The 23,152-nt window shown below is 47.1% G+C and overlaps 1 protein-coding gene across 3 annotated transcripts in view; it reads left to right on the top strand.

The window, feature by feature from the left end:
- ROR1 (receptor tyrosine kinase like orphan receptor 1) overlaps window positions 1-23,152 on the top strand; it is a 177,188-nt gene that overhangs the window by 103,757 nt on the left and 50,279 nt on the right. For all 3 annotated transcript variants that reach the window (XM_062617571.1, XM_062617574.1, XM_062617573.1), the window contains one exon: window positions 13,970-14,041. In XM_062617571.1, coding sequence (XP_062473555.1) covers window positions 13,970-14,041 — 72 coding nt within the window. The remainder of the gene's footprint in view (window positions 1-13,969; window positions 14,042-23,152) is intronic.

The following is a 23,152-nucleotide window of genomic DNA, read 5'->3' on the forward strand; positions in this document are numbered from 1 at the left end:
CAACCAGTTTTAGCTTGAAGGAGCAGCAGCAAAGCTTTGATTAGTAAAAATGTCCTCATTCTGCATCAGTCGTGTAATTGAAATGCACTTCATTAGCAGTCAGAGCTCCTGGCCACCAGGCAGGACCTCAGAACCACTTTGTTCACCAGGGAATGACTTGAGTGGATTTTTACCCCCAATGGTTCATGTTATATCTGCTTTCCGTGTCTGCACCCACTGTGGATTCCCAGTGTCAGAGAATGCTGGGAATTAACACCTCATCCCAGGGAGTGTCCAAGGCGTTTGGATGCTTACCTTCTCCTGGCTGCATTTAAAGCCTATGTGTAGAGCTGTGTGTACCGCTGCCTGGTACATCAGTGAGCAGTTTGGTTTGTTAAAGCAGAAAGCCAAAGGCAGAACAATTTTATCACAGAATCCCAGACTGGTTTGGGTTGGAAGGGACCTTAAAGCTCATCCAGCTCCAGCCTGGTCTCGAACACTGCCAGGGATGTCAGTCAGCACAAGAAATGCTTCTCAGTGAGCACGGTGCTGTGATTTCTGCTGTGAAATACATGCCATGTGAGATGTCTGGGGTGTGCTGGCTGTGATGTGGTGCTGTGTGTCTAGGATTTTATATCTGAATCCACAACCTGCATCTGTCTCATTGTGTGTGCATGCATGTGTGTCTGTGCGTATGTGTATGTATTCAATGGTTTCAGAGCTTTAAGCCAGTAATGCAAGGAAACCAAAATCACAGGGCACGATTTGCTCTGTGGTTTGGAGAGAACCACATCTTCTGAGAGCTCCCACCTTCGGCAAACCAAGCTCAGGCATTTCAAACAAGACAGGATTTGCTGAGAAATGTGGTGAAAAAAGACACTTTGGCCTGATTGATATTTATGGTTTGTGTAAGTTTGCATCGAGAGATTGGTTGTTTCTTTGAACCATCTCAGTAGCCCTCAGTGCGCAGAAGTCACTTGATCACCCTACCGAGGATATACCTCTCTATTGAATCAAGTTCTGGTCTATTCATATCTTTTTGTCAATATGCCTTCTATTACAGATCACTTTTATCCTGCCTTTGTCACAAATCAAGAATATTTTCCATTTGGATTCCTGTGAGGGTAGTGAGATTTGCCCCATTCATAGAATCACAAAGTGGTTTGGGTTGGAAGGAAACTTAAAGCTCATCTCTTTCAACCCCAGTCAGGTTAAAGCCATTCCCCTTGGCCTGTCCCTACATCCCTTGTCCCAAGCCCCTCTCCAGCTTTCCTGCAGCCCCTTCAGGCACCAGAGCTGCTCTCAGGTCTCCCCTTCAGGAGCCTTCTCTTCTCCAGGCTGCCCCAGCCCAGCTCTCTCAGCCTGGCTCCAGAGCAGAGCTGCTCCAGCCCTCGCAGCATCTCCATGGCCTCCTCTGGCCTCGCTCCAACAGCTCCACGTCCCTCTTGTGCTGCTGCCCCAGAGCTGGATCAGGACTGCAGGGGGGGTCTCCCCAGAGCACAGCAGAGGGGCAGGATCCCCTCCCTGAGCTGCTGCTCCTGCGCTGTGGGTGCAGCCCAGCACACGGGGGGGGTTTGGGCTCAAGCGCACAATGAAGCTGGGTCATGGGGAGCTTCTCCTCACCCAACAGCCCCAAATGACAAGCTTAGAACTACCCTGAAGTTCCTGGTCCCTTCGGAGTAGTTCATATCCCAGAGGAGTGCTGGCACTGAGAGATCACTTGCTGCGAGAGAGAAATTCAGTCCTTTGGCTCTTGGACTTGCCAAGAGGTTACTGCATCTGCTGGTTGTGCTTTATGAGACAGGGCTGTTTGGCTGCTGGGAGCTGGACTGAGATCCCCCACTACAGCGTTGTTATCAAGGCAGGTAACCCACAAGGAAATCTCTTCTCTGTTACTCCCCTTCTGAGTTTTCAATAGCTGAGTTTTGAGACGATTATTGTAACGCCCTAATCTGCTGTCCCTGGCCTTATATACACAGCATGGCTAACAGCAGCACACAGACCCGCTGTCAAAGGCAATCAGCTGGGGAATCTGGGTAAGAAAATCCACAACTTGGCAGCGCTGTGTTTCAGGAGGATTAGAGACGTGCACAGACCTGAAGCTGCATCCAAAATCCTGAATTGCTGCTGGATTTTCCAGGTTGCTCAGTCAAGTCTGGATTAGGTTCAAATATTCCTCGAGCATCCATGTATTAAGTAGTGAAATGCTTCGGGTCCTGTATAGCTACAGGGTAAGGGGTTTGATAACTTCAGCATTTTAACTGAAGCTAAACATGTGGTAGAATGGGATATTTGACCAGAATCATGACCATGAGAAGGTAATGGGCTAGAATAAGTGTTTCCAACCTATTTCTCGTATCACTGATGGTCTCTTTAGACTTTGTGCAATCAATGTTCTGTATCTCTGAGGTAGGAACCCTCCTCCCAACACCGCAGCCACCCCTCAAGACACTCCCAGTTCCAGACGTGCGTGGTCTTTCTGCATCGTTCCTCCAGAAGCCGCTTTGGTAGCATCAGGACTTTGTGTTGGGAAAATGGAGTCCTGTAACAGACACCCTGAGCTGGGAAGTGGGACAAACCAGAGGGAGAAGCTTCTGGCAGAGCGAGGAAGGGACCTGTGAATGAACTTTGGGAGACTTGAGAAGTTAAACAGCAGAAAAATTTGGCTTGACCGCAAGGAGTGGTTTGGGAACGGGTTACAGATGAGTGGAGCAGAATTGGAGGAGCTGTCTGTAAATACTTGAGTAGGAAACTAATGAGAAAGCTACGGGGCATTCCACCGTTTCAGCTTCCCAGTGTCATGTTTGCTTCGAGGCTTTCAAGGGGAAACTGTGTTTTCCTTTACTGGTAAATAGTCTGTACAAAGTATTTCAAGTGTGTCTGGATGCTGTCAGAGCTGACTAATGTTAATGAACCCACCCGTCCCATTTAGCCCTGTAGTAAGGATGTGCTCATTTGAACTCAGCAGAATCTGTGCGCTTGGGCTTACTTTGGCAGACACTTGCTCTTATCACCTGCTGAGCTTGATATTACTGCACTCTTTTGGCCTGAAGAAATTAGGAATGGTGATGAAAAACCTTTGTGCAGCTGTGGGGTGTGCAGCTACTTAGGCAAGCGGTTGGGCCACTGGAACTTCATCTGGCTGTGCCGTGCTCAGCGTGTTTATTTGGATTGCTGTGCCTTCCAGAGGAAACCTGTATCCATTTCCAAGCTAACTCATTTCTTAAAGTACAGCAGTTGCCACGACTTTGAAACCTAATCTGTGTAGATCTGCAGTAGCATTACATCAAATGCCCAGCTTCTTGTTTGTTGAGCTAATAAAAACATCATCAGTGCTTTATCCTTCCAGGGCCTGCAGAAGCAGTTAAGACTGAACAAGCCAACTTTGCCCTGTGCCTGTTGATTTCCTATTGTACAGGCTATTAACTTTTAGAGACTGCAGGGTTTTTTCTGTGGCAAAGCCATTACAGGGTCATGAAGACCACAGCCACTTGGACTTCTGGGTGCAATTAAGGCTTGCTAACTCTTAGTTGTGTTGTTTAGAAGTGGCTCTTTTACACCGACCATTTCTTCAGCCTTACTGTGCTTGGGAGAGCGCATAAGGACCGTTGCGTAATTTAAGGATTCAGGAGTTTGACTTCATCAAACCTTAGATTTTGGTGGCCAGAATTAAGCTGCCAGCATGATGCTGAGGTCTGCGTGGCTGTGATGTTCAGTAGTCCCTGAAATCTTGGCTCATTCTGCATGGGTTGAAATCAAGGGGAAGGTAGTACATGTGCTCAAGCCACTGATGAAACAATTTGAAGATCCCCCCAGAATAGCAATGAAAATGTTTGGTCCTATTGCTATGTTTGGATTTAACTTTTCTTAATGTTAGAGAGTTATTTGAATCCAGGAGATGCTGATGAACCTCAGATTCAGGAAACCTTCCTATAGTAAGTAGTAACTGTGGCTAAATCAGTACATTAACTCATTCCAGCAATGATGAAGGGATTAAAAATAAACCTCTGAAGCACTGATGTAAACCTTTTGTGCAGACTAATTGCCTATGTAATTGCTGTTGTTAGCAAGCATGTGGAGAGCCCTGAGCAGGAGTCCCACCAGGGCAGGACGAGGATGTGCCTGTATCGTGTCACCCGTGTCTGAAACCCAACCTGGAGCCATGAAAGGGGACTTCAGCCTTCACCTCTGAGAGACCTTGCCCTGTCTTGAGGCTGCTGATAAATGGGATTAACTGGAGGGGCTTGGGTTTGGTCTCTTGAGGATGCTGTGCCTGCATGTGATGGAGACAGAGGGATCTGGGTCAGGATCCTGCCTCTCGCCACTTCCCTTGGTGCTGCCAACTGGGCTAAGCCCAGCTCTCCACACACACATTGACCAGTTCTTACTCACAAGTGTTTTCTGGTTGGTTTCAATGCAGATTTAAACCCCAGCTTTTTAACAGAAGAAATTAAATCTACCATCCAAAATGCCCAGGTTTTAAGCCTGTCTGAGATCAGGCTTGTGTGGGTTTACACCGGGGTGTAAGTTCCTTTTGAACAATCAATGTAGCTCAGTCCTGACTTGGCCAAAGCATCCAGCTCTGGCATCAGTTAAATATTTACATTCCCCCCCTTTTTATATAAATTGTGCTGTATTAGCATACGTTTCACAGTGTATCCTTGTGTTCCAGGCTCTTGATAAATTTGGCAGTTTTTCCATTAATCACCATCAACCCATGTGAAATCCCAGGCACGAGGTTCAAGCCGTCAAAGGGGCAACGTTTACTGTTTCATCACCCGCAGCCAATAAGTCATGTTGCAACGTATGCCTCGCACCACGAGGGTATGGTATAAAACACAGCGTGTTTACACGAGGGAGGCTTCTGTGTATTTAAGGAGTCATTGTTTCAGGAGCATTCATTCATTCATGGGCTGACACGGGCCCATTTTTCGTCATTGCAACAAAAATAATTAGTGAGCTCCGAAAAATCAGGAGCAATGTGCACGTGGCAGACTCCTGCTGGAGTTTTCCTCTCAAGTCCTAAGGGTTGGATTGGAGATTGCTGGTAGCCTCATCCATTTCAGGCCTTTGTGGCCCTCAAGTGCTGAGGTGAGAGGAGTTACGGTGTGTTGGGATTTATGTTGGAGGTAAATGGTTCCTTGTTTGCCCTCCCCGTGCTTGGCTGGGTTTGCCTGCTCTAAAGCTCGTGTGGGTGGATTTAGTGCAGTGGCACTGATGGAAGCCAGGGGTATGCAGGCAGGTGCAGTGCAAAGCCTTGTCCAGGCACTTCATACAATCCCAGACTGATTTGTGTTGGAAGGGACCCTAAAGCTCATCCAGTTCCAACCCCTGCCACAGGCAGGGACACCTTGCACCAGAGCAGCTTGCTCCAAGCCCCTGTGTCCAACCTGGCCTTGAACACTGCCAGGGATGGGGCAGCCACAGCTTCTCTGGGCACCCTGTGCCAGCGCCTCAGCACCCTCCCAGGGAAGAGCTTCTGCCTAAGAGCTCATCTCAGTCTCCCCTCTGGCAGGTTAAAGCCATTCTCCCTTGACCCTGGAGGCATCGAAGGCCAGGCTGATCTAGTTGAAGATGCCCCTCCTCATGGCAGGGGATTTGGACTGGGTGAGCTTTGAAGGTCCCTTCCAACCCAAACTGTTTTATGATTCTGTGACTCAGTAAGACCTGCCTTTATGGGCAAGAAAACAATGTGTTCCTCCACTCGCATACTGCCACTTTCAATCCCGTTATCCTTCCAGTGTCCATTTCCAATTGAGCAAAGACAAATCATTCTTCCTTGGAAAACGCAGTGATCCCATGGCTTTGGGCAGTGCAGGATCATGCCTGGCCCATCCAAGCAGTGATATTCCCAGGCACACGGAGCAGGGCATTTTCTGCCCTAGGTTCACCGTGCACCCGCGGTTCCCGACTGGAAGTTCCCTTGTGGTTGATGCGCATTGAAGTGCTGTTGTAGCCACGTTTCTCCAGTTCCTAAGCACAAAGACTCGACTGTGAGCTCTCAAATGCTGGCCTTCAGCCAACTGGCCCTTTCTTTTCTCCATTCCCTGTCATTAAAGCTGTGGCTTGCTCCAGGGTGCAGTGTTTTGCTCTTCTTAAGTGGAACTGTTAACGACCCAATTTAGAGCCATGTAAAGTGCACCCAGATTCCACAGTGACTTCTAAATCCATGTACATTAATGATAATCTGTAATTAATAGCTGCAATCAAAAGGAATTGTAGTGCAGTAATTAGAAATTTAGGATTAAAGTATTAGCATGTAAAAAAAGGCCTCTTAAAAACCACTTCTTCCAAGGGATGGCTTCGATCCCATGGAAGAAAACAGTTTTTAACTGATATGACTTTAGCTGAAGATGAAGTTACTACAGGGTTTGTAGTCAACCCTGACTCATGTCCATTGGAGCCTTTACATTGCTAGTGCATGTAAAGGTTTTTTAAGAGTTTGCAACTCTTCAGTGCATAGCAGTCAAATGATTTTCTGATGATATTGCCTGTTGGTATTCCAGAACCAGTGTTAAGAATGATGTATTTGAGAAAAGGCTTTAATCTCCCCACTGGGTCTTTTGGGGTGGGTATTACTGGTGTCTTCTAAGTACAGGAAACCCTCGTGACTGCCCACCTTTCAGCCAGGTTTCCTGCTGTATCAGAGAATCCCAGCCTGGTTTGTGTTGAAGGGACCTTAAAGCTCCTCCAGCTCCAACCCCTGCCAGAGGCAGGGGCACCTTCCACTAGAGCAGCTTGCTCCAAGCCCCTGTGTCCAACCTGGCCTTGAACACTGCCAGGGATGGGGCAGCCACAGCTTCTCTGGGCACCCTGTGCCAGCGCCTCAGCACCCTCCCAAGGAACAGCTTCTGCCTAAGAGCTCATCTCAGTCTCCCCTCTGGCAGCTTAAAGCCATTCCCCTTGGCCTGTCCCTGCAGGCCCTTGTCCCAAGCCCCTCTCCAGCTTTCCTGCAGCCCCTTTAGGCACTGGAGCTGCTCTCAGGTCTCCCCTTCAGGAGCCTTCTCTTCTCCAGGCTGCCCCAGCCCAGCTCTCTCAGCCTATGTCCTCATGGAAAAGAGCAGATCTGCAAGACAAGGTAAGGCAGAGGTGTCAGGTGCATACAGTGCTCTTGGCTACCTGCCCTGTAATCAGGAATAAGGCACTGGGATTCTTTCTGTTGATGCATCATAACCAGGCTAATCCTTCAGTTTATCTCCAGCCCTGGGGAGCTGGAGGTGTTCCGAAAGACACGCAGGCAGAGAGGTTACTCGTTGCGTACGTGCTGATGAAAGTGCCAGTAGCAGTGATGAGATGCTCTGATAGATGGTTCTGGGCTGTGGGATAAATGAAGTTCCTAACAATTTCCAGTCCTGTGTAAATGAAATCATCCTGCTGCACGTCTGGCTTCTGAAGCTGAAAATTAATGTCTTTTATCTCTGAGCTTAAATTGTTCACTGGTGTTGAAAATTTCCCTATCTAATGCCAATGATTAACCTACCCCAGGCTATCAATAATGATGTAGGACAGATAAATAACAGAGAGATGCGCTTGGGAGTGTTACAGTTGAAGAGCGTGAACGGAATTAATCATTTGAATGCTGGTAGCATCATCCAGGATCATCTCAGCCCCTAACTGGGAGCTCCAATGGGTCCTTCTCCAGCAGAACGTGACACAGTGATGACAACAGTTGTGAACTCTGCAGCTATCATCTGGTAAACTCTTACCTCTCAGCCCTGCCTGTACAAGGCTTTGGCAGAACAAGCTTTGCCTTTGCCTTTTTAGCCATAGAGTAACCAGGTGGAGTAAAGCTAACTAGTTCATCTGATGCATTTGAAGCAGAAATGCCGTCATGCAGCATTTTACCTTGCTTACCAGGTAGATCTTTGGTTAAGGCCTCTTCTCTGGCAGGTTTTGTTGTGTATAGTTTGTAGGCTCCTCTTTGGAAGTATTTAAAATGGCAGTACAAAGAGCAGCAGCTTCACCTGAACATGGAAGGTTGAGTCTCTTGGCCTAGGTATGTTTCTAACATGGACTGTTTGCTGCAGACTGTATATATGGTAACTTTGACACATCATCATGTAATGTAATTACTACGTTCATCACTAATCAATGGAGGGTTTGTTGTTGAGTAATGGTATTGCATACTATTAAAGGCAGTAAATTGTCCTTAAGAGACACCTACCTTCTGTGAAGAGCAGAAATGCTTTCAGTGACTTCCCGTCTTCATAGAACCATTGAATCCCAGACTGGTTTGGGTTGGAAGGGACCATAAAGCTCAGTTCCAGCCCCCTGGCATGGGCAGGGCCACCTTCCACTAGAGCAGCTTGCCCTAAGCTCTCTCCAACCTGGCCTGGTCTTTGTGCAGTTTTGCCTCATTCAGATGGTTCCTACCTCGTTTTGAAACACAAGAGTTGTATCATGCAGACATGTCCACTGCCACACAGATCCTGATGTCAGGAAGATAAAATCCTTTCATGCATTGAAGATACAAGCAAAATTTGAGCTATATATTATGGAAATTTCAGGATGGTGCCAACTTTTAAACAGACAAGAAAATGAGCGTATAATAGGTCGTATCCATTACTGTCTGCAGAAAGTATGTCTAGATTTCCTTCAGCACCTCCCGGGTGGGCTGTGGATAGGCTGGAAACTGGCTGATTGCAAAACGTAGTTTCTTGGGAGATCAGATGAAAACGTGTGGGGAACTTACAAAGGAGCAGTGAAACTGAGAACACAAAAGGCAAAAAAGGGAAGATGAGGGAGATAGAACTGAGAAGAAAAACAGCCGTGAGGCATATCTGTGGGAAGATCCTGGAAGAGATCAGTCAGGTAGGAACCAGACAGAGGGAAAGATGAAGCGTCGGTCTGGAATGTGCAGAAAAGCACAAAGTGCTGAGCACTTAGTATAATTAGATTTTGCTCTAAGTCTCTATAACCTTATCTGTGATTCCTGTTTTCCTGATGTTAGATCCAAGTACAATAGCTGAGGAGTCTATTTTATGGTGATTTTTATTCACTTCTTTAAGGGGTGTTGATGCTTCTAGTAGATTCAATGCTATAAAACATTAATTGGTGATTTGGCCACAACAGTTGTGCCCAAATCCCCTATTAAGTTATCCTGTGTTGACCCTCCTGTCAGCGTGGGATAACTCCCCATTGGTGTCTGGAGTATTGTCTTGCCCAATCTTGTTTCTAGTGTCTCGTGAAATTGGGATTTTATCGCTTCCTTAGGCAAATTCCTCCCTAGGATAACAGATCTCACTTGGGGTAGGCTTTCTGTGCAGCTTCAGAGAGTTGCAAATGGAACAGTCTTTTTTTATTTAGTTTAAACATTCATTTTTGTATAGTTTATCTTGCTACTCAGATTTCTAACTCATTGGTTATGCTAAGTGTCTCCTTGCTCTTTTTGCTGTTTCGGCTATTCTGCAGCGAGATCTGAGCTGCGTATGTTGCAGTCACGTTTGTATTTGTATAAGAAAAAATTACTTCCATTTATATATATAATTATAGAATTAGGGTATAGACTGCCCTGCTATTGGGATATAATGTAAGACAGAGGATACCCCTTAAGAAGACACTTGGAATGTTTTGTTTGGCCTTGAGCAAGCTGCTCTAGTGGAAGGTGTCCCTGTCCGTGGCAGGGGTTGGAAGTGGATGAGCTTTAAGGTCCCTTCCAACCTAATCCATTCTAGGATTCTATACCTTCCACCTTAAAAAGCTATGTTCTGCAAGACATGGGGTTTTTCTCCATGCACCTGAGAAGAAAGCCTGACCCAGGCAACGCTTCTGCTGGGTGTCTATGTTCTCTTGCTTAGCAGCCCTGCAGACCTCATGCATTGCTCACAGGGCCTTGCAAGCAGAGCATCCACATTCTCAGACTGATCATGCTCTCTGCTTTGTTTCTATATAGCAGATTGATCCCCCATTAAAATCTTCAATCGCTTCTGGGTTTGGTGTCATCTTAGTCATCTGCCTCTTTCCTGCTCTGATTGATATTCTCTTTACTTTGCCTTACAGATGCATTACCTAGATATATTAATTACCCTGGGCACAGGGCGTGTATGTTCTTGGTTCACTGGCCAAGGGATGAAGCTGCCCCATCCTTTTGGTGGGTCTGTAACGGTGACAGGACAAACACTGGAGCGCTGAGTGATGGTTGGTGCTGGTGAGAAAATGAGCCGTAGTGTGAGGCTGTGATAAGAGCTAGCTCTGTAGTTGTTCTTCAGGGGCAGAGCTTTGTAAGCCTGGTTGAAGTTTATTTAATCATAGAGGCTTTAAAAGGAATGACTTGTGTGAAAGTCACTCTACGCTTAGGCAATATGGTAATAAAGGCAGGTATTAGCCAACTTCTCTGTGGGGAGTGTGTTTGAATACACTTTACTTGGCTCTTCACAAGGGTTCTAATTGTGATTTCTCATTAAGACCAACATCTCTTAATGGTGATGGAGATTTGAGCAGATACTTATCTTTCCAGTGTTAAGGGTAAGATTCATCACTCATCTGGAATGATTTCATCCGTAAAATAAACCTTACCGGGATAATGGTTCTTTCTGCTGATCCCATTTCTCAGGTTGACTTCTTTTCAAAACAAATCCTATTGTTCAAATAGTGAAAGTGGGGCTTAGGAGGGAATTTTTAACATTCAAGGATTAATTTTTCCACTCCTCATTAAATATTAAACGGATTTCCCTCTTTTTTGATGGTGACAGCAAATAGGCAAGCCTGTTCCAGTGCCCCAAGTGCAAGTTGCTGGGTGTAAATCCCATATATGGGATTTCCAGAATAACGGGAACAGTTGATTAGTGGGAGTTTGAAGATCAGGTTAGTGAGTGAAGGGAGTGGATTGGCCATTGGTGAGGGGAGTGATGGATGCTGAGCCCTGCTCCCGGGTGGAATTGCATTTGGTGTGACCTTCTTGGTGCTCCAGCTCTTTGGCCCACTGGCACATGGTGTGTCCCCAAAGGGAAGAAGAGCAGCTCATTCCCAGCCTGGTTTTTAAACTGTTTTCCTCCCGGAGGCAGTTACAAGCAAGGTGGTTGCAGGAGAGGAACCAGTTTGGTCAGATGAGGCTTTGATCCTTCTCCCATCCATGACTCACCTGTCATGGGCTGCCTGGGAGCTCACCTTCCAACGGAGCACGCTTTGTGCTTGGCCTGAAGGTTCTAACATGGTTTTTCCAAGGAGAGATGTCACTGCTCTGGCTTCCATGCACAGCAATCCCAAGTCATCGCAGCTGGAAATGAAATCCGTGCATGTATCTTGGACTTCTTTCTCAGGTGCTTTTGTTCCCTGCATTAACTTTGATTTGGTGGTGTGTTCCCATGCTGCGTAGCTGCTCTGCATGTTCCTTTCAATCAAATAAAATGCTTACTCAGGGCACAGTGATGCCTTGCTCTGAAATCAGAGCTTTAATTCAGGAGTATCAGAACCTTACCAGCTTCCAGACTGAAGAACTATCTCACAAACAGTCAAGTTTGTTCTTTTAATGTGGTTCCTTCTGTAGATCCGGTGGTGGATGTGTGCTCTGTGAGATCCACGGTCATGTTCTCAAAGCCTGTTTAACAAAACATTAATATGGACACTGGGATTTGAAATAGCAAAATACTGTATGTGGTCACAGTAGTTTCGTTGCTTTTTCTTTCATTTTGTTCAATGCATGTTAGATGTTTGCAGAGTATGGTTCTCTTGTGGGCTCTTAATGCAAGTGTATTTCCAAGTGGACGGAAGTAATGTTACCTACAGAAAATGCATTGTCAAACACAAAACTTGAATGTGTGAGGAGTTTGAATGACAGAACCCATTGCTCATGGCTTTGAGCAGTGCCCTGTGGACGTGAGAGATGCCCTGTTTGGTTTCAGTGGGAGGAGTGAAGGGCAACAGCACCTCAGATCTATGTCTCACAGGCCTGCAGGAGCTGCCCCATTTCATTGGGTATCAGAGAATGTTTTGGGCTGAAAAGGACCCTAAAGCTCCTCCAGCTCCAACCCCTGCCATGGGCAGGGACACCTTCCACTAGAGCAGCTTGCTCCAAGCCCCTGTGTCCAACCTGGCCTTGAACACTGCCAGGGATGGGGCAGCCACAGCTTCTCTGGGCACCCTGTGCCAGCGCCTCAGCACCCTCACAGGGAAGAGCTTCTGCCTAAGAGCTCATCTCAGGATCTGGCCCCGTTAATGTGTTTCTGCCCTGTGCAGGCCCAGGGCTGTGTTGGTAGGTGAGTTATAATGCCTTCAACTGTGGTGTTTACATTGGAAATACTTGACAGAGTCTTAAATAAGCAGTGCTACCAGGTGGGCTTTTAAGAAAGGCAGTATTTATAACAAGTGTAGTGGCTGTATCTGAGCTGAGCTGCTTCATGCATTTGTGTGCCTCGGTGTTTACCATTTTCTTGTGATTTTTTCAGTGAAATAGAATAGTTGCCAACTGGTCAAATAAAAGCAGAACATCTCTGCAGAGCCGTGCACTGCATGGTTTTATGAGTGAAATCGCTTTGTAGTTAAAAGCTGTCTGGGAACAAGCTGAAGGGATGGTGTCAAAATAAAATCAATACACTTCAAAATAGTCCTGTTCTCGTCTGGGATCCTGCTGATGCTCAGCATAGAACGATAGAATGGTTTGTGTTGGAAGGGACCTTAAAGCTCATCCAGTTCCAACTCCCTGTCACAGACCCTTGTCCCAAGCCCCTCTCCAGCTTTCCTGCAGCCCCTTCAGGCACTGGAGCTGCTCTCAGGTCTCCCCTTCAGGAGCCTTCTCTTCTCCAGGCTGCCCCAGCCCAGCTCTCTCAGCCTGGCTCCAGAGCAGAGCTGCTCCAGCCCTCGCAGCATCTCTGGGGCCTCGCTGTGCACCTACAAGATCGAGTGTGATCACCCCGCACAGGGGATCCAGCCAGGCTGTAGATTTGGGTTGCAGGATGTTAACTTGTGCTGAGTCTTTTCAGCATCTCCGTCTGGGAGGTGACGCATTGAGCACTGCTTGGGTTTAGTTCAAACTCAGTCTCCTCTCCCATGGTCGGTGCTGGAACACTCCTTTCCAGCATTGCTCTCCTCCTTTTCACAGTCAGGTTTCCTGGGACTGGGTGGTTACAGGGAATTAGGAGGTGCACTGCGTTTCCGTGCCATGGAATGGGTGTGCACACCCCTTCTTCACACCGTCACTCACTAAAGCTCGTATATGTGTGTATTAATCCCTGGGGTTGAGTGAGAGAGATCCTGCTCCAGCAGCAATCCTTCCCAGAGGCCTGAAGAGCCTCATAAGGTGCATGTGGGTCAGCAGTAACGGGGACGGGACGGGACGGGACAGTAATTCCCCTCCTCCAGTTACACACCAGCGTCCTCATATGGGTGTTTGATGAAATCACTGTTTTACCATGACCTATAGCCGAGCCCGGATGTGTGCTGGCAGTTCTCCTGACACCATCCTCCATACAACTTACTCTGTGTGTTAAAAACCAGGTAGAAATACAAGTAAAGACTAAAGTCACCATTCGGCTTTATCAAGAAAAGGAATGTATATCAATGAGGAAATGCTTCAGATCAGCCTTTCCAGGCTGTGTTTGCATGAGTTGTAGGAGGATTTTTCATACAAGTAGCCCTGTTAACATCAGTGTCTTCTTGTGCACAGGGGTTTGCAGGATTAAAATGGCTTGTAAATGTTAATAGATAACACGTTCAGCAACCTCATCACTGCAGTCGTTCCACCTCCATAAAACCCAGGGGGAGATTTTAAGGTGGGCCAAATGCATCCCAAAGATGGGTTGTTTCATTAACACAGGGCCTCACAAGGGACAGCGCTGCAAAACCAACCCCAGCGCTGGCCCGGTGCCTGTCTCCACTTCACTGGTTCTGCTGCCCAGATGTCTGCCAACACAGAGCATCGAGTGCATTTCAGAGCTGCTGTTCTTCAGATGATCGTAGTACTCTGACAGCAGCTTCATCCCTTTACTCTCCTGACGATACAGAATCAATATATTAACAGCATCTTGATTTTTCTCTCTCTGTTTTTCCCTTCCAGGAGCAAATTCATCAGTTGTTGCTGATTTTATGCCCACATCCTCATGGAACATCTCCAGTGAATTAGATAAAGGTAAGTGGACATTAAAAATATATAGAAAGATGTGAAATTACATTTGAAAATCTCACTTCTTCCTCTTGACTTGGCCAAGTCAGGAAGCAAAGGGTGCGTTTAAGATAAACCTTGTTTCCCTTGTGATCGTTTGACATTGAGTTACACGTGGTTCTGTGATTCCTGGAGGAAGCTCAGCTCGTTTCTTGTACCAGTAAAGTGTTCCACATGGTAAAAATACTTCAAGATGTGAGTTCTGTTGGTTTATGAACTGCCTGACATTTTGTCTGCTGGATCTCAGGATCTGAACTCAGAATTAACAAGCATCAGGCAGGCAGTTTGCCTCGATGGGGTTTATTATGAGATTTGGAAGCTTGAAATTGGCGGGGGGGGGGGAAATACATTTGCAGGTGGCAATTATGTGTGATTTGGAGCTCTCCAAAGGGCATGTATTGTAAGACAAAGGGATGCATTTCTCATTCCCCTTCATTTCATAAACTAGGCACCACCAATTATTTAAGCCAAATTGCTCAGCTTCCTCTAGCCCTTGTTGCCAGGCAGTAGCCTGCAGCTCCAGAGTCAATCTGGTCTTTACAATGCTTCTAATGTAACATTTACAGTGGAGGATGCTGTTAGCCACAGCAAGTGTGCAATTTGCTTGCTTATAACTTGGCCAGCCATTAGCTATTTATTTAGACTGAAATTTCCCATCGTGGAGTCATGCCACAGATGGCTTTTCCAACTGTTTTGTCTGTGTTTTGATAATGTTTTTTATGAACATGTGTTCATGATGGTTTATGTTTACACATAAATATGTTTTCTGTGCTGGAGGAAGAGAATATGCAGTTCTGAGGGAGTACTTTAAGGCAAGGTTGGCTCTTCCATATTTGCCTTCCTACCAGGGAAGGAGCAGGGCTTCCTGGTGATCCAGAACACACTGGAGAAGATGAAAGCTGAAGGGTTCGTGCTTGCTGGTGGGAAAGGGAGAAAAACACAGTCACTAAGCAGAGAACTCCCAATTCACAGCACATTGCTGACAGGAGGCGCTGACAGAATGGGTGTCTTATCCTGCCACAGTGATTGATGCAGGTGTCCATGGCAGAGCTGCAGGTCTGGGCTGTGCTCAGGTAACATCCCAAAGCTGTGGAGAAGTGAGAAGTGAGTAAGTGGCATTGAAAAAGCAAGTTAAGGCCACAAAGCCAGTCAAAAGTTAGGAAGTGCCAGAGGGAAGGCAATCAAACAGTCTTAATAAAGGCCTTTTATGATATCCTTGGCAGGTAACCTTTACTATCCTACAGGGTAGATTGTTCTCTAGGAACCCTCCTTCTGAGCACAAGAGAAGACAGGGCCACACTTTGCTGAAGGGGTGGAAACACTGTATTGCACGTGCTCATCAGTGATGTATTCTTTGTTCTCCACTGTGAACCCAAGGGTTCAACTGGTAAATCACCCAAAATTGGTAGATTGCTATGTATTATACAGCAGGCTGTGTGCCTCCAACCAAAACCTCGATGGAGGGGAGGGTGCATAAAACATATTGAAGATACTGTAATTTGGCAGTGAATTGTATCTGATCTGTGTTGAAAAGTAGCCCCCAGTAGCTTCTGTGGTGTTATTCCTAATGGGAGGTTTTATGTAGACTGGTTTCTTATGACCAGAGTGGTTTTTAACCCGTATTTTGGTTAAGCTTTCTCTAAGCTGGTAGTTCAAATCCTCTTCTCTTTCAGTAGCGTGTGCCCCAAGTGACCACATTCCAAAAGCTTTCTTTGTACAGTTACAGAATTTTAGAGAACCTTGAAGGAGAGACAGAAAGATCAAAAGTAATGTCAAAAGGCAAAAAACATACGGATGGTGGTGGGGACGTGGCCAGAGAAGCAGGAGTTGGGGTGTTTTAGCAGCTTCATAATGGATATATCAAATAAGAGAGAAGAGAAATGCCCCATCCCTACAAGGGCCTGTAGGGACAGGCCAAGGGGAATGGCTTTAAGCTGCCAGAACAGGGGAGACTGAGATGAGCTCTTAGGCAGAAGCTCTTCCCTGGGAGGGTGCTGAGGCGCTGGCACAGGGTGCCCAGAGAAGCTGTGGCTGCCCCATCCCTGGCAGTGTTCAAGGCCAGGTTGGACACAGGGGCTTGGAGCAAGCTGCTCTAGTGGAAGGTGTCCCTGCCCGTGGCAATGGATTGGAGGTGGATGAGCTTTAAGTTCCCTTCCCACCCAAACCAGTCTGGGATTCTGTGATAGATTTAGCTGGTGAACAAAGCAAGGTTCCAAGGGGCAGCAGGGACTGCCCGCCTCTCTTGCTGTTTGCTCTCTACAAAATGCTCTCTGTGCTGGGCTGTATCAGCCAGGCATCACCACCCTGGCTCCATGAGAAAGCAGAGCTCCAGAGCTAACAGAGGCAAAGCCTGGGGTGACTGCCACCATCCTGGGTGTTGAGTCATCTTATTGCTCAAAGCAAGGCTCGCACTTTCCGTGCCAGTGCTGAGCCTGTGTCAGTAATGAAGCCGTTTTCCACCTTGCTTCCATGGCACCTGTTCCTAAGCTATATTGTCAGAAACAGGTAAAATCCTTTCCCGCTTCTAATCCACCTGGAATGCTGCAATTACCACTCGCTGGGCTGAATCCTGCATTCCTGGGGGATTACCAGCCCCTTTGCTAGACCTGATTAGCATTTAGACTGCTGTAAGCTTACACACCTAAACACGGATTTACATAGGTGATTAAAATGCATTTGCTGCCCAAAAAGCTTAGTCAGAGGGGCGGGTTCTCCCCGTGTGCCTACAAGCAAAGCGAGGAGCACAGGTTTTGTCTTGTCTAAGGGAGAAGCAGGGGCTTTAATGTGGGAGCTGCTGGTTCTACTGAAGGTCTTTGATTCCCTTGGTTGCATGAAGCCCAATGCACAGCAGCCCGTGCTGACTTGGTGGGTTGAAACCTCAGAGGGGAGAATTAGACATGCTCTTAGTTTCCATTTCTTTTGCAAACAAGCACCTCAAGAAGTCACCGTCTCTGCTGCACTCAGCATTGAGGTCATGCAGGAGTCCCAGTAAACCTCATTTTCAAGCCTGTTAAGTTCACCACATGAAAGTGGTTTCCAGCCACGTTTCCCAATTAAATGGCTGTCTGCTTTAAGTGGCTCTACCTGCTGCCATTTGGAAATGAGCATCTCTTCCTCCCACATCCCTCCTGTGTTTGGGAAGGAGGAACAAGCTCATAGTCTCGCTAAACACTATCCTGTCTTTTGGAACCATGACTTAATGTGGTGCTTTCCCTTTGCTCGCTGAGTTCTGCTGTGATTATCTTACAACTGAGCCTTATTCAGGTTTCCATGTCTATGAAATAAGCTAAATTGACAGCATTAAACAGTTGCCTGTTTATTCTTTTTAACAGGAAATGAATTTAAAAGAGACGCAGCCACCCGTGAAGAGCTGTTGAAAGCAGCGATTGATGGGAGGGAGGAGGTGGTTTCTCACCAAAACCTTAAAACAACAAACAAACTGGGCATAAAAAATATCAAATAATCGCTTTTAAAACAGGGGAAATGTGGCCATGAGCCTTTCTGTCTTTCCCGATGGGTCAGTCGTGGTGTGCAGAGGGAATGCCACGAGGGAAAAGAGAAATGAAAGTGCGATTAAATGAGTATTTAATTGTATAAGGAGAAATAAGTGAACTTCAGGGGGAAGAAAAGGGGTCTGGCCGTAGGAAAGGCCCATCTCAGTGGCAGGGTATCTGTCACCCCCAAGCTGCTGGCTGAGATGTCCCTTGGGATGGGGAGCCTGCAGCTGCCTGGCATGTGGGAGATGTCCAGTGGGAACCATAGCTCATCACTCTGTGAGGCTTAAGTCCCCTTCTATGGGGGTTCCTTTAGGAGGGAGCAAGACAAGCAGCCCTGAGCATATTATAATCTTTCCATTGTATTTTAATCTTCCCATTGCTGAAGGCAGTCTGGTCTCTCATTTCCCATGTCTGTACATTGCCTCCCCTCTTCCCTTGCACTACAGGACAAGCTCGTGCTCCATCTCTTTGGGAAAGCTTCCGATTTGCCATGAGCTCTTCTTTTCCCTGATCCCTATTAAAAAAGGTGCAGAGCCCTTCATTCAGCTGCTTCTCTTCTACAAACACAACTGTGGAAGGGTTGGCTTTTCCTTCCGTCAGATGTCGGTTTATTTACAAAGAAATAGATAGGTCTGAATTTCAATGAGAGCCTATTTACATCTGGTACAGTAGAGGAATTGTTTGGGATCTCTTCATCCTTAGGCAAAGATTATATTGGAGTCTTTGCCAAGAAAGAGTCAGCTTTGAAATACTATTTTCTTTTGACTATAAGTAGGATTCAACCTCAGTGTATATTCACTCTACAGGGCTGATAAGAGGATGAAGCTGTCGCTGTGGCTTCCCCTGATCAGGTCCTCTCAGTCCCCCTGTGCCCATCTGCATCCTCCTTAGGAGCTCATTTCATCATAGCAGCTCCCTGCCCATGCACAAGGATGTGTCTTGGCTATGGCTGATCCAGAGCTGAGGACAGCATTGAATCAGAATCCCAGACTGGTTTGGGTTGGAAGAGACCTAAAAGCTTCAGTTTCAAGCCCCTGCCAGGGGTAGGGACACCTTCCACTACAGCAGGTTGCTCCAAGCCCTGTCCAACCTGGCCTTCAGCCACTGGGAGCTGCTTTGTCTCCTCTTGAGGAGCTTTCTCTTCTCCAGGCTGCCCCAGCCCATCTCTCTCAGCCTGGCTCCAGAGCAGAGCTGCTCCAGCCCTCGCAGCATCTCCATGGCCTCCTCTGGCCTCACTCCAACAGCTCCACGTCCCTCTTGTGCTGTTACCTCATTGCTGGTACCTCCTCCTTCTCTTCACTTGGTCCTTCATGCTCCAAAGAAAACCTTCAGTGTGAGTTTTTGCAGGTACTGCCTGTTTTCCTTCCCTTGTCATGGCCTATCTGCTTTGCAAGCAGGTATTAAACATTAGAATGACTCAGGGCTTGGGAACCATTTTCATTTCCAGACATCCACAATCCCAAGCCCAGACTTTGGGCTCCCCACCCCTCACAGCCTCTCTGTGTATCGCAGACCTTGCAGTCACTGCTGTGGCAGCACTTAACCAGTCTCACGGTGTTCCAGGTTTTCTGTGGAAAGCAAACATTCCCTGGAGAGCTTGGCAACAAGAGTCAGGATTTTACAAAATGCACCCAAATCGCTCAGTGGTTTCAGGTTAAGCCTTAAGTATTCAAAGGCATATCAATACAAGGATCACCTATAGCAAGCATCCCTCCCCTGGGCATCCAGAGCTGAAGATAACTCTGGAAGGCCAAAACAGGGGATGAGGGAGCTGCAGCATCCACTCCACCCCCCTGTGTTTGTCACTGCATGTCATTAGCTTCTTGGAGATCCTTGTGCAGGCAGAACATTCCCTGGCAGGGTGAGCTGGACACGGAGGAGGCCATGGAGCACAAGAGGGGCTGCAGAACATGCTGGTGGGTACAGCCATGCTGCTGATGGATCTTTTGGGTCTGGGGACTTCTTGTGGGGAGAAGCAAGCCTTGCCATCCTGACTGATGAATCCAGACTAAAGCTGTCACCTTGGCAAGTGTTTCCAGGCAGGGAAATGACCTGGCTATGAGTTGTTGCAGGGAAAACCTTCCCGCTGTCCCAAGGAGAGTTTGACTCTTGGGCAAGCTACGTCTTAAGAAGCATGAACAAACCCAAACGTGGGTGGATCAAGGCCTTCTGCCCGTGGCCCCAGTTCTTTAGAGACTTCCAGGTCCTCTTTAGACTTGACGTGAATTCGATACGCGCGGTGAAAGGGGAAGAATTACAGCTTTCACATCCATGCACCATTTACCTTCCTATTTTCCTTGATTATCTGGGGGATATTCAGTAAATCAAGCTCCCCCGATGGGGCTCAGGGTTCTCATTCGATTTGGGGGGTCCCGTTAGTAGCGAGGCCGTAAATTACAGCGACTTTGTTTGACCGTTTGCTTAGGCACAGTACATTAGCTCTTTTTGTTTGCTTTTCCATTGAGGGAGCGTGCGTTCCTCTTGGAGAGCTTGCGTTGCTTTAATGTCTCATTTATAAATAACACAGGGTGTGAAATTTGGAGGTCAGGGAACGCAGCCTGCAAAAGAAACCTCCCTGGGTAACGTCGGGCCCTCGTGGCGAAAATCTGCCCCAAGATGCTCCATTTACAGGGGATTTTTGTATAAGCTCAGTGTGTGCAGTGAATATCTGAGCGTTCTCCATAAGGTACCTCTCTAACAACCTTTTCCTGGCTCATCCAGCTATCTTTGCTTATTTGAAAGATTGATAGATCAGAGGGTCAAGGGACGTGTTTTATTGTGAGTTTCTGTTCCAAATTTCCTGACATTTTTGGTTCTGAAAAAAATAATAGACCTTTCAAAGGCACAGAAAGGGCTAATCAGAACCAGATCCTAAAGTGATGCTATGTCAAAATGTCAAAAATAACAGCTTTTCTTTGACTCTACAGCATTAATCTTAAGGCACATACCTTTCCATACACCCTTCCTTTAATAGCTTGAGGTTTTGTACGTGGCTCTTTACTGCAGAGCAGCTTCTAAAGTGACAGCAAAATCCCTTGATGGTTTTCAGTAGTTGGGTTTACGGCTGGATGTGGACGTTTGTTTGCCTATTCCAAATCACTTCTCTTTTTGTGTGATGAAGTTTAGAGGCTTCCTACTCGTGCTATAAAACTGGCTCCTGAGTAAAGAAAAGCTTCATTTCCCCTTGCCAGATTAGAGCATTGAAGCTGTCCTGGAGACATCTGTCCTTAAACCTGGAAGTTGACTCGTAAACGGGGAGGCAGATGTGAACTCTCAAAGGCATATTACGAATGTATGTTGGTAGGGAGGGCAGTGAGTTGTCTGGTTCCTATCCAAGGCAGTGGGGTTTGGGTGCCCACCCCCAGATAACATTTGGGAAGCCCAAAGGCATCTGTGCTTCTCTTCCTTCGTGGTCCAGGGCAATCTCTAAGCTTCTGATTATCAGCAAGCAGCAATTAATTCTGGGAATCCCAAATACAGTGAATGTCTCACATGGAGATCTGCAAAGCTGTAAAGCCTCAGGCAGTGTGCAGCCTGTTCCGGTTCAGTCACTTATCCTCAGGTGGAACTAAACCCTCTAGATAGTGTCTGGGAAGAGAAAGCCCAACACACAGCTGCGTGTATCCTGAATTGAGTCTTGCACATACACATCACTGAGGAAACTCATTTGAAACTGAGCTGGGTAAGCAAAGGCAGTGGAGTATTTCCTTTTCTCCCAAGACAGTTGACACTGAATATTTCCTCGTGATTGTCTGGACTTCTTTAACCCTGAGATTCCTCATACGGGTTGCCAAATCATGGGTTGAATGCGGTATCCCTTTCCTCCCACTGTCATTCCTCTACTTTTATACATTTAAAATAAGTGAAATTCCAGCTGGGAGTCTTCCTTTTGCCCCTTTTAATAACAGGGGTATGTTGATCAGACCCACGGATCAGACCTGCCAGGAGTTGTCTTCCTTTGTGAGTTATGGGCAGATCAAGTAATCAATGGTTAATCCTTTTTCCAGCGGAGAAGTATGGGCTCTGTCTATGGCCATGCTTCAGTCAGAAATCCTGCTGGTTGCTTCTTCAGCTTAAAGCTCAAGTTGATTGAGCCCTTCAGGCTGGGTGGGCTCTGTGTTGTTGCATTTCTCCAAAGAGATTAATTCCATATAGAAAATGAGGTTGATGTTGGGCTGATACGTGTGGGTAGGGAGCAGGTCCAAGTGTATCATAGGATCCTAGAATGGTTTGAATTGGAAGGGACCTCAAAGCTCCTCCAGCTCCAACCCCTGCCACGGGCAGGGACACCTTCCACTAGAGCAGCTTGCTCCAAGCCCCTGTGTCCAACCTGGCCTTGAACACTGGCAGGGATGGGGCAGCCACAGCTTCTCTGGGCACCCTGTGCCAGCGCCTCAGCACCCTCACAGGGAAGAGCTTCTGCCTAAGAGCTCATCTCAGTCTCCCCTCTGGCAGCTTAAAGCCATTCCCCTTGGCCTGTCCCTACAGGCCCTTGTCCCAAGCCCCTCTCCAGCTTTCCTGCAGCCCCTTCAGGCACTGGAGCTGCTCTCAGGTCTCCCCTTCAGGAGCCTTCTCTTCTCCAGGCTGCCCCAGCCCAGCTCTCTCAGCCTGGCTCCAGAGCAGAGCTGCTCCAGCCCTCGCAGCATCTCTGTGGCCTCCTCTGGACTCGTGTAGCATCAGACTGGACTAATCTGCTTAATCCAAAGCTCTCAGTGAATGAAAGTGCTTCTTTCCAGACTCATATATTAAATTGAACTGACTGTGTCAGCCTCTCTGGTACGTCCAGAGGGCTCTTTCCCTTTAGACAAAGAATTAACTCTCCTGTCCAGCAGCTGGAAACAGCGTCCTCACAGCTGCAGGTTTGCTTGAGAAAGGTCTGGAGATGTTCCTTTCCAGAGAAGTGTGTTGTTACATGTCTGTAATGGGATGTAACTTGGTGAGCTCTGTGGCACCTGGATTAAAGCTGTTTTCAGGCTTGCAATGGTTTGAATGGAGACTTTGATTTTAGCTTTTCCTTGAATATTCCAACAGATCAGAAGGGCATAAAGAAAAGGATAAATAAAACAACAATTTTTCTCATAAAATACACATTTCAGGGTTTAATCCTGCATCCCCATCGTGCTTTCAACACCAAGTGAAATCAGAAACATGCAGCTCACACGGTGTTTGGTGGCTGGGGGGGGGGGGGAAGGTCTCAAAATCCTCCTCCTAGCAAAGAGGGTGTTACTGCTCTAAGATGTGTCTTTGGTAATTTAAGATCGAGTAACGGCGTGGTCACAGAAGAGATTAACATTCCTCGGCTGGAGAGGACGAGCTTTTATTTTGAAAGCCACCTGGGTTCCACTTAAAAGCAGTGGAATGAATGCTGCAGGATTTATGACGGCCGGGCAGGCTCCCATTGAACAATGTCAAACCGGAGCCGTGGAAATGCACACACTTCCCTCCTTTGGAGGCACGCAACACGCGACGTTGTGTCCTTGCACAGCTGTTGCTGTTCTGTAACATCAAACCGGGCGAGAGGCTGGCCATGAAGGATACCTAAGATTTGGATTTTATATGCAGTGTCTCCAATTTATGCGCT

This window comes from Pezoporus occidentalis, unplaced genomic scaffold, assembly GCF_034315485.1.
Source record: "Pezoporus occidentalis ecotype Australia unplaced genomic scaffold, CSIRO_AGI_Poc_V1 ctg198, whole genome shotgun sequence".
Taxonomy (NCBI): Eukaryota; Metazoa; Chordata; class Aves; order Psittaciformes; family Psittacidae; genus Pezoporus; species Pezoporus occidentalis.